Genomic DNA, 16585 nt, shown 5'->3' with positions numbered 1-16585 from the left:
GTTCATATATATGTTATTATCTTATCAAGATGTTTCTATATCTACTGGTGGTTGAGATATTAAGGTTTCAAAGAGTGCCATTTTATATGGAGTACAGAAGTGCGGCGCTCGCCTTCAATGCGGGCGCTCGCTTGCCGATTACGTTAGCTTAAGAACCACTTTGTATTACCTAAGTATGGGATGGCTAACTAACTTAACCTAGTTAGGTTAGTTAATTACACCGTACGGAGTACAACTGCTTCCAAAGGTACCATAGAAAGGCCTGTCTTCTGTCTGTACTTTACCAGAGCAGTGGTTGTTGATACACTGCAGTGTACAGACATTCTGTACAAGCAATGCCTAAGCTATTATGTTAATAAAGTAGAAGTTACTCCTTCATTTTCTATTACTATACTCTATACAGAATAGGACTTGCACTTCTCTGCCTTCTTGGTTTTGTAACTCAGCAACGGTGCTGTACATACAGAGTAATTACCTTCCTAGGTGCATCGTTACCTCGGTTTTGTTAGGAAAGTACTAGTCTGAATAATATTACTCTTTGCTCTGCACTTGCCAGTACAGAGTGACTGGATGCCTAATGTCTGGGTAGTAGTCATCTTTAAGCCACCATTCATCAACTCAAGCCTCTGTGAGCTTTTCCTTTCCCTCGAGATTGATTGACTGTATAAAACGCTATGATTTCGAAACGTGATAGAGATATTTTCAGAGATGATATTCGTGCACGAGGAACAAAGCTGAGCGCTGCTGAGCGTGAGAGTATTCTGAAGCCTTATCTGCCGGAACCGTCAGAACTTCCACGTCGACCACCTCAACGAAAGAAAGTAGCAGCTCGAAAGACCCCTATCCGCACATTTTTTAAATCCCAGATACATCACTTTGCCTACACCGTCGTTCATATTTTTTTTGGGATCACTGTGCGTCTTATCCAGTGTTATCATGCTATTCTGGATCGGATTCTAGCTATTATCTACTACCATCATCGTACGCCAGAGTTGATTCGGAAGGATGTAAAAAATCTGGATCGCCTGCCTGAGCATCTAAGTGTGATATTATCACTACGGCTGGAGGATGATGCGCTGGCCATATTAATGGACGAAGTGGCAGAACTGGCTGCCTGGAGTGCTAGTGCCGGAATACCTGTGTTAAGTATATATGAAAGAAGGGGTATGTCAATTCTATGCTAGCCAATTCATAACCTACAAGCTAAAAACGCATTTCTTAGGTGTTTTAAAGTCCTGTATTCCTATTTTGCATCAGGTCGTTACGACCAAACTAGCTTCATATTATGGTGCCCCCTCCCAACAACCATCACTGCGACTCTTTGCTCCTCACCACCCTATCCATCAAAGCCAACATTCAACCTCAAGCACTAGTGCAGAAGCACTTACAATTCTTCTTCTATCTGCTACAGACGGTCAAGAGACCTTTGTGGACCTTACTAAAACTCTAGCAGAAATGTCCCAGAACGGTAAATTGTCTCCAGAGGATATCACCATGGAACTGGTCGATGCAGAAATTAGCGAGATAACCACGCAGCCTTCACAAGTAACAGCACAAACTCCTAGCAGAAGCAAAGCAGCTCCTGTTTCAGTTTCGCTAAAGCCTGAGCCCGACCTACTTTTAGTGTTTGGGCCCTTCTTGAAACTGGATGGCTATCCACCTTGGCATATTAGGCTCACGGAAATGTTTTGCACAGGCAGTAAAACCAGCAACGTGAATGGTTATGGGGAACCTGTTGAGTATCAGGGTTTTTGTAGGGGTTTATGGCATTATGCAGGTGCACAAATGAGGTTCGGTCGATAAGAAAAATTCAGAAGGCATATTTTGATGTACTCTTTGGCCCCAAATGTCTCTTGGAGTCTGGACGAGGCGGTGTGGTTATATTAAAAAGGATATGTTACAACGTACTGCAATTATTGCATATGTTTTTGCTATATTAGTACCCAAGACTAGTTTATCAGTGAAGTGATATAAATGTTGGATATTGCAGCTACAAATTTCCATTGTCTCTAATTTCATGTTTAAACAACTATGCTCCATCCCATTACAGTTCTTGATAGGCTGTCATTTTCTTACCGAAAGGGTGGTGTTTTTGGCCACACTACTCGAACATTTTCAAGTCATTATCCACATTGAACCAATGTTATATGTATGCAACATTATTTCTGCAGATCCTGCGTGGAAGCCTGCTGCTGAGATGAATGACCTCGCATACAATCAATGCACCTTACCACTTCCATTCCTGTCTCAGTAATGCCTTCTACTGTGCAGCAAGAGCAAATCCTCCTGGGCTCCCTAAAATATGATTCGCTACCAATTTCTTCCTGTCCCCTATCTGGAACACCTCGGTATATGCCACCCTCTCCAAGTCTATAGCCTAAACCAATGCAATAAGCGGAATCACACTGGCGGAGACATATATAACAACTCCTTCCACCACATATATCACAATCAGCGTATGCATCAAGTAACTCCCTTGTTGTGGGTCTCCTATGGCATATATGGCATGGACGTAAGGATGACGCAGGTGAGCACGAGTTCTGTGAACAGGGATAGGAGTTTGCGATCATAGTTTTCGGAGAAACAGGGGGCGAGTAATTATTTGAGGCTGCGGGGAAACAAATATTGGGAGACAAAAGCTTTGTTTGGGTCGCATTGGACTCTATTGATCGAGTAAATATGCCAGAAAAGGGCTGCGTTTGCTGAGAGTGAAAATAGGGTTGTTGAAGAACAAGTCGTTTTCGAGGAAGACACCATTGGTGAGCGTAGGACTCTCCATTTTCCTTCAACTTTTCCGGGTAGTTTCGGAAAAATAAGGGACCTAAAGTATGAAGGGGCTGCTGCATGTGCTTGATACTGTATACGTGTACATAATTCTCATGGGTCAGCCGCCTTGTGTTTATTTTGTTAAAAATTAACATAAGAGGAGTGAAGTAAGATAGAAGAGGAACTCCGTGCTCACTTATTTGTCAATGTAATCATATCAGGCGGTACCGGGTCTCTCTTCCTCTTTCTCAAGTTTGGGCTTGAAGTAAGAAAATTACTATGCTCTATCATGACGCTCGGCATGGAGTAGAACAGACAACAGTCAAAAGGTTATTAGGTGAGTTCACTAGAGGAGAGCCGGTTCTTAAAAGAGAGGGAAGAGCAGGAAGGCAGCAAGCCAACCTTGAAAATGAAGGCTTTCAATAAGAACTGGTTGGCATGTAGATCTATTACTAAAGAAAGTAACAAATGGACTAGGCCATACTAGGTAAATATCTTTGTCTTTTCAGGTGCTAGCAAGGGCCCTAAGGAAGCTCGTACCAGGTTCGTACAGTCTGTGGCCTGCATATCGTTAAATTCCGAAAACCACTATGTACAGTACTAGGAGATGAGGACATCACATCAAGCATCTTATATTTTATTGTTTTGCAGTCTTCATTACCACACAATTTGTGGTATAGAGTACAAGATAGGTATTGTGACACCCTTATTGCGCAATGCAGAATGTATAGTTAATAATTTGATTCTCAACCTGGAAATAAAAGCAGACCATTAAACAATGAAATACAAGATGATACTTACTTAGAAAAACAGGGGCGTGTTCAGTCAAACCAATACCCTCCTTTATCCAGTTCTTTCTCCGTAAAATCCGGGGATTTCTTAAGTACTGAGTACTCCAGACCGCAACAGCCTGCATGTAAAACTCTGTACAGAGTAGTATCTGATCTGTGGAAACCAGCGTCCTCTTGGAAGGCCCATTCCTATCATGGTTTTATAAGCAAATAGGTAAATACACTTCATGTCCATTCTATTTCTGTATGTACGTTTATCCATTCTATCCCGTCTTACTACTCCATACACAGGTAAGTACAAAATAGATTGGCTTACTCCGTAGAGCTCGGCGTATGTTAGACTTTTGGGCTGCATCCTGAGGCTGGATACAAAATAGAAATCGGGAATACCTATGGTGATCACCCCACATAGCCTCTTGGCGACCTGCTAACCAGGCATGTACAAGGCTAGGTACAAGCAAAATACGGGGGTATCATTTCCATGTCCTTACTCCCTTTTTCAACCAGCTGTTACGAGGGAGCATGGCTTTGTGCTTTTCTCCATATCTTTTAACCAGCACTAGTACCTATTGGTTATCCACTTTTCAGCCTTAAATTACTTTCATCTTGCAGTTAGACTGTGCAAGCCCATCTACTTCACTCGATTGGGGTCATCATAGCCAGTATATCTACTCCCAATAATGGACAACATTTTGGAAATAGTTGAGAGGCTAAGTAGTGATGAAGATGCTGTGCGGAAAATGGCAGTTTTTAAACTTCAAGGCGTCATTGGAGACCCTTCATTTGCAGACACCTTTATAATGGAAGGCGGATTAACCAGACTACGGTATCTAACCCTTCATGCCAGTGGGAATACCCTGGCATACAGTTTAACAAGCTTATCCAGGCTTCTGGAGGTGGATAAAGGGTGGGAATTCATAGACCAAGACGTTATTGAGAGAGTAAGTGGGCAAGAACATTACAAATCTTTTTGGTTAATGTATGCTCTGACAAATGTCCTGGTCCCTCCTAGATCGTTGAGCTTATCGTAACCCACCCCCTTGTTAACATCCTGCGCGGAGCAATGTCTATTTTAGTCTCCATTGTATCCCATCCCCATGCAGGTGGAAGTTCATCACAAAATGGAGCTTTTGGCTTTCGTGCTCTGAGCCCAGCGATTGCCATGTACCCGCAATTCTTGGAAATGCTGGTTAGTCGATTGTCATCTGCGGACCATGCACTGTGTGCCAATGCACTTCAATTGATTAATTCACTTATGCGTGATTCAATCACAAATGACTCTGAGCTACAATGGCCCAAATTTATCCAGAAGCTACAAGATTTAGGTGTTATTAGGGCAGTTTATGCACTTATGCAAGGCTCTGCATTGCAGGACCATGTGCATCCCTTAATCGAGTTTCAATCTCTCACGAAAGTTCTTCTAAGAAAGTGGCGGGATGTTCCCCTTGACTTGGAAAACCCGGAACATAGGAGAGCATTGAAGGGAATACACTTGGCTAGTCAAACTGAAAGGAACCAGGATAAAGGAGTTGAAAATATTAAGGAGGTAAGACGGTCTAAAAGGCATAGCCCAGACAAATGGAGGCGACTTGGGTTCGAATCAGAAAACCCAGTCATACAATTCGAAACAATGGGTTTTCTAGGCATGATGGATCTGGCAGACTATGTCAAGAACCACCAAGGTGAATTTCAAAACTTACTTCTTGAACAATCAGCAAAACCAGCACAAGAGCGCTGTCCGATTGCTCGAGCTTCTTTATCGGTGACCTCCATTTTATATGAACATTTCGAAGTCGATAAATCGGATACAGAAGATGCCAAAAGTTATTTGATCCTAGACTCTCGTTCCAATTTCGACAAATTATTTAACCCTTTACTATTGCATTGGACTCGACTGCACGTTGCTGGGCTCCGCACTTTTTTTCGACTGTGGAAGGCTACTGGCGCGGAGTTAGAAGCCTATGAAAAAATTGTCGAGCTTGTTCGCATTCTTGTCGAGTCAGTTGTCGGTGGAGCATCACGAACAAAAGATGTGCAAGACGTGGAGGAAGAACTAGTCGACTTTGAATACCATCGGCTCCGTTCGCTCCAGATGGAGCTATTGGAGCTTACTTATGAAGATGCTTGGGGTCAACATTTACGCCAGGTTCGGGAAGAATTGCATCAGGAAGTTCTGCAGTTTGTAAAGGAACAACGGATTCGATGCTTGTTGCAAGGCTGCTGGTTCCCTAACGAAGGCATACCCAAGCCAGAACTAATTACCTCTGGAGAGTCCTCTTGGAGGTTCGTTCGGCTCTCACATAACAGACGTTTCCTACATTTTGGGGATTTTGACTCTATAGGAAGCAAGTGTCCAGAGCTTGACTCACTTCCAGAGAAGAGTAAGATTATCTCTTATCCCTGAATATCCTTATTCATTAACTAACTCATGACTTTCTATTCCCATCAGTTGATTTGTCAATTGTATCGTCCGTGGTCTCCAATGTCTCGGTGTCACCAGATGGGTCATCATCTTCAACCATCAAAAGCATGCTTCATCATTCTTCTACAAAAATCTCGATCCACAGCTACATGCAACCTCCGTTAGCTATAGATGATGCCCAGAAGATAAACGGTCATAGCCGTTCTCCTAGCAAGTCTACACAACGAGAGATTTTGTTATTGAGCCTCCGGCCTCAGTCCCAAAGCATCGCTTCCGAGTGGCTTGATGGTTTGCTTATGCTTCTGAACCAACAACCTATCACGGCAGAGACAGGTAGATTAATCAAGTCCGTCAGTGACTATGGGCTCAGAATTCGTTTGTTGAATATCAGATTTGACGATACTATATTCTCAAGTGAAATTCCCCATGTTCCTTCTCGTGACGGTCTCGATGACGACTATTATTATGATCTTTTCGGGGGCAACTGAATTGCTACTCAGGTCTGTACAATATTTATACAGTTTTGAGTACATAGTTCTTTCGTTATTCCATATTATTTCACTTTTGGGAAGGTGCTTCTGTGGTTTAAGATCCAAGATATCAAAAGAACCCGGCTATATCAAATTTTGCCTGCCCATCTGCTTCTTAGTTTTGCAAGTAATATCAGTTGTTATAGGAAATTTAGATGAACGAGGCGGAAGCCTGTCCGGAGAATTCTCTGTGCTTCTTTGCTCGTTAATTGTGTATGCAAACCAGGTTGTTATAGACGCCTCGAGTGATGGAAAAAAATCTAAAAAAAAAAAAGATAGCTCTGCAGTATGCACTCTACCAAGTAGCAGATAGTAACCCTACAGAGAAACGTAAATTTGAATCGAGCGCACCACCTCCTATAGACTATTCAGCAGCAGTAGAGTAAAACAGCTCATGTAAAGTATAATAATTATCCATCCATCACATGAGTAATTTAATTCCTATTCTATTTACTCTTTTATTATTCAGGATTAGCTAACGTACACCGTACACGGCCATCCTGTCCATTTCCCACGCATTTTTCATGATTTCTCCAACAAACAGAATAAATTTAACTATCTAGAAGTAGAGACACATAGCTACTTACTAGCATAAACGCCTATAGTATGTGTAATAGTACCACAGCCTCTTGTGTATGGTGAAAGTGTGCTAGATAATGCTGTTGCTTCTATAAGTTCATCTACTCGCCCTGTCTACCTCCAATACTTAAGAAACTCACAGCTTCTCTACATATTTATAATAAATCATTATTATCTTATAGGATGTTATAATTTATTATTTATTTCTTAATCTGCTCCTTCTTCTATATAGTTAAATTTATTCTGTTTGTCGCAGAAATCATGACAAATATATGGAAAATGGACTGGACGGCTGTTGCGTTTGTTTCTGTATTTCTCTTGAGCTAAACGTGCTACATAGGGTACGTTAGTTAACTAGTTATATTAAATTAACTAATTATTAATATATTATATAAGCATTGGCTACTCTTTTCCACCTTCCTACCCAGGTATGGATCCCCTCACAATAATAATAATAATACGGAGTAGTATTATAGTAATTTGGGCAATGGACTGCAGAGATTTAGGCCGAGGCCCAGGCATCCAGGTAGCAAAGGTCCCCTATGTGCAGTAATTGCAATATTACTTCTATAATTCATTAAAATATCTTACTAAACAGTTCTACCGTTACTATTCTATAGAATATTTTATTTTTATGGGTGATTAAAGGCTTCAAATACTAACCAAATCCAGGAGGAGGTAGGCGGTGAAAAATTTTGCCGCTTGGTGTCGTTTGGTGTTCGGTATCTAGTTACGTTACCAGGAAATACACTTACTAATGCATGTACCACAATACCATTTTTACCATATGAGGAAGGCTATCCACTAGAAAAACCTAAGATATGTGCAAGTCTGGATATAGTAGCAGATACCGACTCATCTATAGTTAAGGTGATATGATGTACTCTATCGCCCTTTTGTACAATGTCATAGAACTATCTTGATTTCTCTCTGCAGTCATGACTGATCGTCCGACAAAACGGCAGCGTGCATTAAACGCCTTTTCGGTGGATAGTGAAGCCAAAGTCATTGAAGACAACTCGAGTCGTCACTCCACTTCAGAGCATAGTCTACCTATTGGTAATAAGGGAGTTGGCTCTCAATTGCATTTAAATGCATCTTCGCAACAACAAACGACTAGACCATCGGTTGCCGACTCACGGCTGCCCAGCCTCACCGAGTCTACTTTCCCCTCGCTTGAGAATACGGAGCATCAAATGCTACCAGTAAGCAGCACCACATCATGCAAAGTTGGCTCTGTGGGATCTGTTGATGCAAGGCAATCTTGCCAAAGTGTGGGCATGGTTCATAACTCCCTATCACCGGCTGGGAGTATCTCGGATGGTAGTGATGGTATAATTGACGATTATGATTCCTTCGACGAGTTGTTTAATGGGTATTTTTCTGAGGGGAACATCGCAACGCAGAATTCGAATTATAAACCGCATCGTCAGCCCCAACCTTCGCAGTCTACCCTGAGAAAGCATATGCATTATCAAGGGAAATTTGCAAAGACAACAAAGCGCTTCTTTGTTCCATCGAAACCTGATAGTGAGATCCTTGGCTCCAATTGTAAACATGAGGGGAATGGTGGTATACCATGGACGCAGCAGTATCAACCACTGAATCTGGAGGAACTGGCTGTCCATAAGAAAAAAGTATCTGATGTGCACAAGTGGCTGCATGATGCTTTTACCGGGAGTGACAATGTAGGTAATTTTAGTGGAAGTCACTTCTCTTTTTGTTGAGATTTTCCAGATTATACACTTAATTCATATGCTCTCAGCTGACAAGATTAGAAATTACTGGTCCTTCGGGGCCCTGCAGGCAGCGGCAAAACCACGACAATGTCATTATTATCAAGTACATTAGGATTTGACATCCTTGAATGGAAGAATCCTCCAGTTACCCGATCCCTTGCAAGGGGATTTGTACCAGCCGCCTTACATTTCGATGAGTTTTTAGGACGATGTCATAGCTTCAGAGGACTCGATTTAGATGAAGTTATTGATGCGCCCAGAGCAAAAGGTGTCAATTCCGGAGCTCGTCGGCGGCGTGTTATTCTTGTCGAAGAATTTCCAGCAGTATTGAAATCATATTCTTCTACCCTGAATGCTTTCAGAATATCGTTACATCGCTATCTTGCTATGACAACATCATCCACATCCAACGCTCTCGGCGAAAACAAGAGTAATGAGAACCCTGTTTCCCCTATTGTACTAATTGTGTCGGAAACACTCCTCAACTCAGGGCCCTCGTCCGAAGCCCTCACAGTTCACCGTTTACTCGGGCCTGAGCTCTATAATCATGCTAGCACAACCGTTATCGACTTTAATAGCATTGCACCAACATTTATTTACAAAGCCCTGGAGCATGTTCTGGAGAAAGAATCACACCATTCTAAACGTTATAAATTCCCAGGAGCCGCCGTGCTCCGAAGAATTTCCCAATCCGGGGATATTCGAAGTGCCATCTCTTCCTTAGAATTTCTCTGCGTCAAGGGTGAAGGCGTTAAAGAGCGGAAAGAAATTGCTACAAGAGTCCGGAAAAAGCCCCGGAATGTTGTGACTCTTACACCAAAAGAGGAAGAGTACTTGAAGTTAATTTCGCAAAGGGAATCTAGTTTGGGATTATTCCACGCTGTTGGAAAAATTGTGTACAACAAACGCGAGAACAAAGACATTGCAGATGAAGCCGACAGATTTTCCTCTCCTCCCGACCGTATGAGCCTCAGTGGTCGATTAATGGTGTCTCAAGTTCCTGTCAATGAGCTTGTGGATGGGACAGGAACTGATATACAAACATTTATTAGCGCCCTTCATGAAAATTATGTGCCGTCCTGTGACGGTCCATCTTTTACAGGATGCCTTGATGGGTGCATAGAGGCGCTATCAGACAGCGACATCATGTACACCGATCGTAAAAGGTCTTATAGATCCTGGACAGGTGTCAGAGTTGATGTTAACGGGACCGGCTCTGGAGTTGACGTGGTGCAACAGCAAGATATCAGCTATCAAGTTGCTGCTCGTGGTCTTTTATTTTCTCTTCCTCATCCTGTGAAAAGACGTGTGAATTGTGCTACCCGAACAAATGATGCACACAGGATATTTTTTCCAACTTCATTGCGTCTATGTCATTATGCGGAGGAAATAGAAGCCCTCGCAAGGTTTTGGATGAAGAGATTTCTAGACTCATTGGATAAGCAAACACGAGGTCTTTTTTTGGATCCCCCAAATCCTTCATGCTTGAAAAGGAACCAAGCAACTGTGCCGAGTGTTTGCGATAACTTGCAGCCACCAATTGTGACTATGACATCCCATAATGATATGTTACTCTATCAATTACCCTATATGGCTAGAATATCCGCGGACAAGGAGTGTGCCAGAGACCTTCAGAAGATTACCTGCATTCATGGAACCAGCTCACAGTGCGAGACTTTAGATGGCCATGATATTTACTTGAATTGTGGCACTGTCTTAAACTCCTCCTTTGCAAACAAGAGCTCGGTTGTGAGGGTTAGGGGAAATAGGACCAGAAACAATAAAAGATATGAACCCAGACTACCTTCTGCTTACGAGAATATGGGTGAGAGATTTGTTTTAAGCGATGACGATATACTTGATGATTAATATTGTATTCAAATTTGCCCATATTATTCGCCAATTCGATAGGTATTTGAGCAAAAACAACCAATGCATTGCTGGTGCTACTATGGGTTTACCGTGTTCAGTAGAAGCTAAGGACTTGATTGGACAATGTCTTTTACCAGACTTAGCTAGAGAATGAGACTATTGGATAAAAATTTTTCGGTGCCTTGCACATATTCTATTTGAAAATAGATACCCAGCATAAGATTAATTCGTTTATTTAATGTTCCCTTGCCTGTATGAAACTGCTGGCCCATCTTACCGTACGCAGTACTTACTGGTCCAATAGAATCCACTCCTAGACACTATGCTGAAGATAGTATAGCTCCAAGTACGTACTCTGTACTCCGTGCCTAAGCTACCGAGGGGGATGTCAATTCTGTTTAGACCTTAATACATCCCACCTACCATACTTTTTTATGCCTGTATAAAATACGATTGTTTCATCCCAACATCGGTTTCTCATGACAATGCTTAAGAATAATGATGTTACTTGGAGACAAAGAAGCAATAATTCAGGATACGCAGCCAACAATGAAGTGGCTGCCTTGCGTTATTACGCAAGCACAGTGACAAAAAAGCCTCCACACGAAACCGAATCAACAGTCAAAGATGGGGCAGATTCAGAATCTAATACTAGCTTGCTTAGTATAGCACACGCAATAACTCTTGCAAACCTTCCCAACTGGACTAATACAGTTCTCATGTTGTCATTGATCTTTGGCGGGTGTTGCGCCAACGTGAGTTGTAAACGAAACCTTATCATGATCGAATGCCACTGACATGGGAATTCAGGTATTTACACTTGAAGCCATAGTCAAGTAAGCCTAGCTTGCAAAGCCCAGTAGACAAGGAATGACCTACTGATTTATAATTTAGGGATCAACCAAGTTCAGGTAGTTCTTTCCTCATTATTTCTTTACTTCTTTCCCTCCTCCTATCTGACTTCAGCTTGAAGGGCCATTAATAACTTTTGCTCAATTTATCTTAACTGCATTGTTAACTTTGCCGGGATTTTTGTCGCTCTCTGCGGGCCCTCGATCATTGTTCCTTGGTCAACGAGCTGTCCCACTGAGGTCATGGTTGGTATACACGGCATTCTTTGTGACTGTGAACCTCTTGAATAACTGGGCCTTCGCATATAAAATTTCCGTGCCATTACACATTATTCTGAGGTCTGGCGGCCCAGTTGCGTCCATGCTTGTTGGTTATCTCTTTAACTCCAAAAAATACTCACAAGGCCAGGTCCTGGCAGTGGCAATGCTTACTTTAGGTGTTATTGCTGCAGCTTTAGCTGATGCGCACGAGAAAGGTCAATCTATTAAAATCGAGAGTGAGAGGAGCGATCAGACTTTGACTAATACCTTGATTGGTTTTACGATTCTTACACTTGCAATGGTACTTTCTGCATTTCAAGGAGTTTTCGCAGATCGCCTCTATGAGAAGTATGGCAGAAGTCATTGGAAGGAGGCCCTGTTTTACTCGCACACGCTCTCGTTACCACTCTTCATACCAACATATCCCCATCTTCAGGTTCAGTGGCGGGAATTATTTTCAGCGCCCTCGTTACTTCCTAGGATCACTGCAATTGCAAGAAGTGACGTCTTAGATTCTACACTGTCGCAGAAGCTTCGATCTATTGCTGCTGCAGAAACTTCACTTCCCGAGACTAGGTCTAGGCTGCTTGTAGCCCTTGAAGTCTCCAGTCTCGCTCAATCTACTGTTGACTTCATTCCAATGCCGGTGGTTTACCTTATAATGAACGCCTTCACACAGTACCTCTGCATTCGTGGGGTTCATTTTCTCTCTGCAAAATCGTCCTCCTTGACTGTTACAATAGTGTTGAACATTCGAAAACTGCTTTCGCTCATATTGTCTATTTACTTGTTTGGAAACCGACTTGCACCAGGTGTTCTTATTGGTGGTCTGTTCGTCTTCTCGGGAGGTGCATTGTATGGCTTCGAGGGTGCGCGCTTGAAAAGAAATGGTACAAAGACAAATTAATCTCCACTAGCTCTTACTTTATCCGAGCCCTCCCTTTCCACTCATGTATATTCCAAAGACCCATCGCTATCAGACCTCCAGTCCACTTCCTATGCCTCATGCAGGTAGGTCTTCGTAATACAACTCTTAGGAGCCTGTAAGCCATTTGATTGTGCCTATATGAACTGCTGGTGCTGTTTCTTATGCTTGATTTATTGAGCTACGAGAGAGTTCATTTCTACCAACAGGCTACGAAGTTGAATATATAGTATTCTAGCATATAGTTACAAACATACAGTTACATCCATAATCACGACTATGCCTTCTCTGTGCCTCGGCCTTTATGGCTCTTGCGGCCTACAAAACTTCACCCACGATCCTCGCTGCTTCCTTGTACGTGTCAAGGAGTCTTTCGCACTTCTCCCTTTCCGCTTTGATACCATCGTCTTCATAAAGCAGTTCTGCGAAGAGGTCTTCCTTGTAAAGTTCGCTGACGAGCCTATTCTGCACAACTTCTTTGCTATGGTTGACAAGTAGATGCATAATAGCTTTCGGAACCTGATCCGCAATGGTCTCCCTTACAATGTTGAAATACGAAGAGATCAATCGGCGGATCAACTCGGTCTCCAGCAGCTCACGGTCAGAAAGAGCCGGCTCGGAATTGTCCTTTCGTATCCAGTAAGCCATCAGTGCAGTAACAGTAACAGTAAACGGAAAATGAATTACACTACAATAAATAGAAAACAGCAATTTCGGACTTACAAATGAGGTAGCCTCGCCCCCATACTCCGGGAGAGGTATGTATTCTTCAGGCTGCAAAACAGGGGACCGCATTTCTGTACGTCGAAAACTTTGGCTAGCGTTAGAATCGTTGGGATGGGGTGGCTTGCCCTGGGTAGGAGGACGAGATATCGCATTCGGCGCCTGTGTGCCATCCTTGCCAAAGAAGTAGTTTAAAAATGAATCACGGGTAGGGTTAGTAGCGCCAAATACAGCGTGCGTGCTCGAGTTTGTTCCATTTAATGTTGCAGTGATACCGCCATCCTGCGATTTGTTAATGTGTGGAGATTGGTTCCTTCCTCCTTTCGCAGACTGGGTCCCAATAGGAAAGTTTTGCGTCTTGGGTTCCAAGTGTTGGTCCTCCTCATCGGGTGAGGCAGCGATGCTGCCATTAAGACCCCCAAGCTCCTTCAGACGTCTTTTGTCTCGTTTTCTTCTATCCTCGGCCAAAACTGCTTTCCTTTCCTCCTCCTGTTTACTCTGGATGATGGATGACATTGCTGCCGCTGCACCCAGGAAGTTTGGATGATTTGTATTGATATAAGCCCTTTGGATAGATATCAGGGATTCAACGTAAGCAGAGCAAGGTCCTAGGCGCTCGCGGAGAAGATCGGAAACAACTTCAATAAGCTTTGCCTGGAGACGTGGAAACCGTAAAAGTTCCTGTGAACCACAGGTATGACAAATTTTTATAAGCTCTTCATATACCAGCTCCACACATCTCTGACTAGGCGCCTCTAACATCTTGATCTGAGGCTTTACAAGCAAGTCAAACGCAAGCTCCGGGACGAAAAGGCTTGGTCGGGGACCAGTTGAGTTGCGGATCGCGGTTCTGATATCAGGAACAGATAAATTGTGTATGGGATCAATCGTTTCAAGAGAGTTCCCGAATACAGAATTGAAAATATAGTATATTCTGGCCCCTCCACAAAGCTCCTTAGTAGAAATCTCAGACGAGGTCCCATCAATTGAAGATATGAAAGATGAAGCAAAGCGAGTCATTAACTGGAGTATTAAGGACCCACGGTGTTCCTTTCCACTGAATTGTTTGTTGCCGTAGCTGGCTAGCTCTTGCTGAGTTTGGCCCATCAGCGTATTCAACCGAGCCTTGATATCTGGTAGACGATCTCGAATATGGGACATTAGCGTCCCATTCAGTGTCTTTGCAAGATACTGTGTTCCGCATCGATTCGCCATATTCCGATATGCTGGGTGATGTCGGAAGAATTCTACTTCCGCGTGGAGTGCCTCGGATAACGATTTTCCAGATTGAATATCTTGCTGAGATCGGTTAACAACCCCAATAAATCCAAGTTTCAATGGATAAACCCGGCCGGATAAGATATCCATAGCATTAGTCCCATGATCCATCAGATCTAATTTAGTGAGAACCCCAATAGTCCTCCGACCCATGGGATCAACCTGGCGAGCAAGTTTCAGTGCTTCAGAGTTCACAAGGTCAACATTTGCCGGAGAGACAGCTAGAATGATACTATTCGGCTTGGCGATGTATTCCAATATCAAAGCGCGGGTTTGCTTCTCAATGTCCGATGGCTGATCCCCAATGGGAACTTTAGTCAGCCCTGGAAGGTCGACCATTGTGAGGTTGAGCACATGGGGTGAAAATATTTTGAGATTGATTGGTTGTCTATTGATCCCTTTGTTGCTTCCAGCTATTCTTGCTGTCTCAGCTTCAATTTCCTGCTTCACCAAAGCGAAGTCGTTAAATTTCCGACCAGGGATGTGATGAAATTCTGCCCACTCATGATGTCCAGCAACACTGGCAGCCGTATGTGGTACATGGACTTCATCACTTTCAGGTTTACCATGGTGCTCGGAAGGAATATTTATGAGTTGCAAGATTAATGGCCGTCTTGTAACGATACCACTCCCTCTTGGTAAGAAATCCCTACCTACAATATTTTCCAGTACTGATGATTTCCCAGACGACTGGGAGCCTACCACAACCTAGACTATGAATTAGTACTGGCTAATTGGGTTATGTGTTTCGGAGAAGAGAAGAAACTTGCAATTTGCGGTAGGTCAAGGGAATCATTTCCAATCGTATTGAAAACAAGGTCTTGCAACTTGTTTACAGTTACAAGTAAATCTTCACTCAAAGATGCCATGTTGATCAACAAGCAGTAAGTAGGTTTGGGATATAAAAGATTCAAAGTTCCCAAGTCCAGAGTCCGTGAAAGAATAAACGTGAGCAGGATTTGGAGGGTAGAACGAAGAAATTAAACCTTGCTCAGAGGGGGGGAACATAGACGACAAAATCAATAAAAACTAAGAAAAACAAGGTGAATGAAACAACAACCTACTATCCTTAACCGTAAATGTGGTCATAGGACAGGCCACAAGAAGAACCGGTTACTCGAGGATCAGCTTGGCTCTGTATGCCGGTGGTAAATGGGATTCAAGCTACAGTATGTGATCATGTGATGTAATGGGGCAGGTCCTCAAGGAGATGCTGACACAAAACATGAAAACTAACTAACTAATTAACTAGTTAGCTAACCTACTAACCAACCTGACTAGTCAACTTTATGTACTCTGTTGCCCAGGAGTAACCTACGAATACGGACGAGCTGCGAATTTGTATTCCCATATAAAATGGCCCTTTTTTTAACTTGGGATAACTCAACCATTCTGCCTCTTTATTAATAGATAATTAATCTGAGGGATCTTTAGTTACTGAATAGAATTTACGATAATTTTTAGATGGCTATTAATGTTAATTACTTAGATATTATAAATTACCGTATATTTCAAGCCTGGCATATATATCTGGGATTAAAATAAATTTCCTTCATAAAATATCTACAATACCTATATACTCGTACAAATGAATTTGTCTAATAAATCATCATAATAGAAGAATAGTTGAAACATCCTAAGTTAAAATAGTGCTATTTTGTATGGGAATACAGATGCACAGCTCGCCCGTATTCGCAGGTTACCAGTGGAGTATGTTAACTAACAACTTAACACATCCATCTCAAGGTTGGCTAATAGGAAATTCTAAGACCCTAATCAGCAAGTAATCTTAAATTTAACTCTAGATAACAACCCTACTGGTAAACACATAAATGTTAGTCTCATGCT

At 42.5% G+C, this 16585-nt stretch overlaps 5 protein-coding genes across 5 annotated transcripts; 4 read left to right on the top strand and 1 right to left on the bottom strand.

Moving 5' to 3' along the window:
• Nucleotides 1-674: 674 nt before the first annotated feature.
• Nucleotides 675-1803, top strand: ATNIH1004_009089 (ditrans,polycis-polyprenyl diphosphate synthase; the record flags this gene model as incomplete). Its single annotated transcript, XM_033573689.1, has 2 exons — nucleotides 675-1164; nucleotides 1223-1803. 2 exons carry the CDS (start codon nucleotides 675-677, stop codon nucleotides 1801-1803), a joined length of 1071 nt encoding a protein of 356 aa, XP_033424241.1.
• Nucleotides 1804-4237: 2434 nt separating this feature from the next.
• Nucleotides 4238-6467, top strand: ELMO1 (ELMO/CED-12 family protein; the record flags this gene model as incomplete). Its single annotated transcript, XM_033573688.1, has 4 exons — nucleotides 4238-4498; nucleotides 4570-5840; nucleotides 5904-5938; nucleotides 6007-6467. 4 exons carry the CDS (start codon nucleotides 4238-4240, stop codon nucleotides 6465-6467), a joined length of 2028 nt encoding a protein of 675 aa, XP_033424240.1.
• A 1559-nt stretch (nucleotides 6468-8026) lies between these two features.
• RAD17 (putative cell cycle checkpoint protein Rad17) lies at nucleotides 8027-9950 on the top strand (the record flags this gene model as incomplete). The annotated part of the gene is made up of 3 exons (XM_033573687.1): nucleotides 8027-8776; nucleotides 8867-9841; nucleotides 9930-9950. The coding sequence occupies 3 exons, from the start codon at nucleotides 8027-8029 to the stop codon at nucleotides 9948-9950; spliced, it is 1746 nt and encodes a 581-aa protein (XP_033424239.1).
• Nucleotides 9951-11911: 1961 nt separating this feature from the next.
• YEA4 (putative UPD-GlcNAc transporter (Mnn2-2)) lies at nucleotides 11912-12718 on the top strand (the record flags this gene model as incomplete). The annotated part of the gene is made up of 1 exon (XM_033573686.1): nucleotides 11912-12718. The coding sequence occupies one exon, from the start codon at nucleotides 11912-11914 to the stop codon at nucleotides 12716-12718; it is 807 nt and encodes a 268-aa protein (XP_033424238.1).
• A 336-nt stretch (nucleotides 12719-13054) lies between these two features.
• On the bottom strand, nucleotides 13055-15076 carry DNM1 (dynamin-related GTPase DNM1; the record flags this gene model as incomplete). Its single annotated transcript, XM_033573685.1, has 2 exons — nucleotides 13055-13363; nucleotides 13460-15076. 2 exons carry the CDS (start codon nucleotides 15074-15076, stop codon nucleotides 13055-13057), a joined length of 1926 nt encoding a protein of 641 aa, XP_033424237.1.
• Nucleotides 15077-16585: the final 1509 nt, after the last annotated feature.

Source organism: Aspergillus tanneri (assembly GCF_003426965.1).
Source record: "Aspergillus tanneri strain NIH1004 chromosome Unknown AapTan_6_pilon_pilon_pilon, whole genome shotgun sequence".
In the NCBI taxonomy this organism is placed as follows: Eukaryota; Fungi; Ascomycota; class Eurotiomycetes; order Eurotiales; family Aspergillaceae; genus Aspergillus; species Aspergillus tanneri.
The sequence above is the reverse complement of the archived record's forward strand: the minus strand, read 5'-3'. Positions and strand labels throughout refer to the sequence as shown.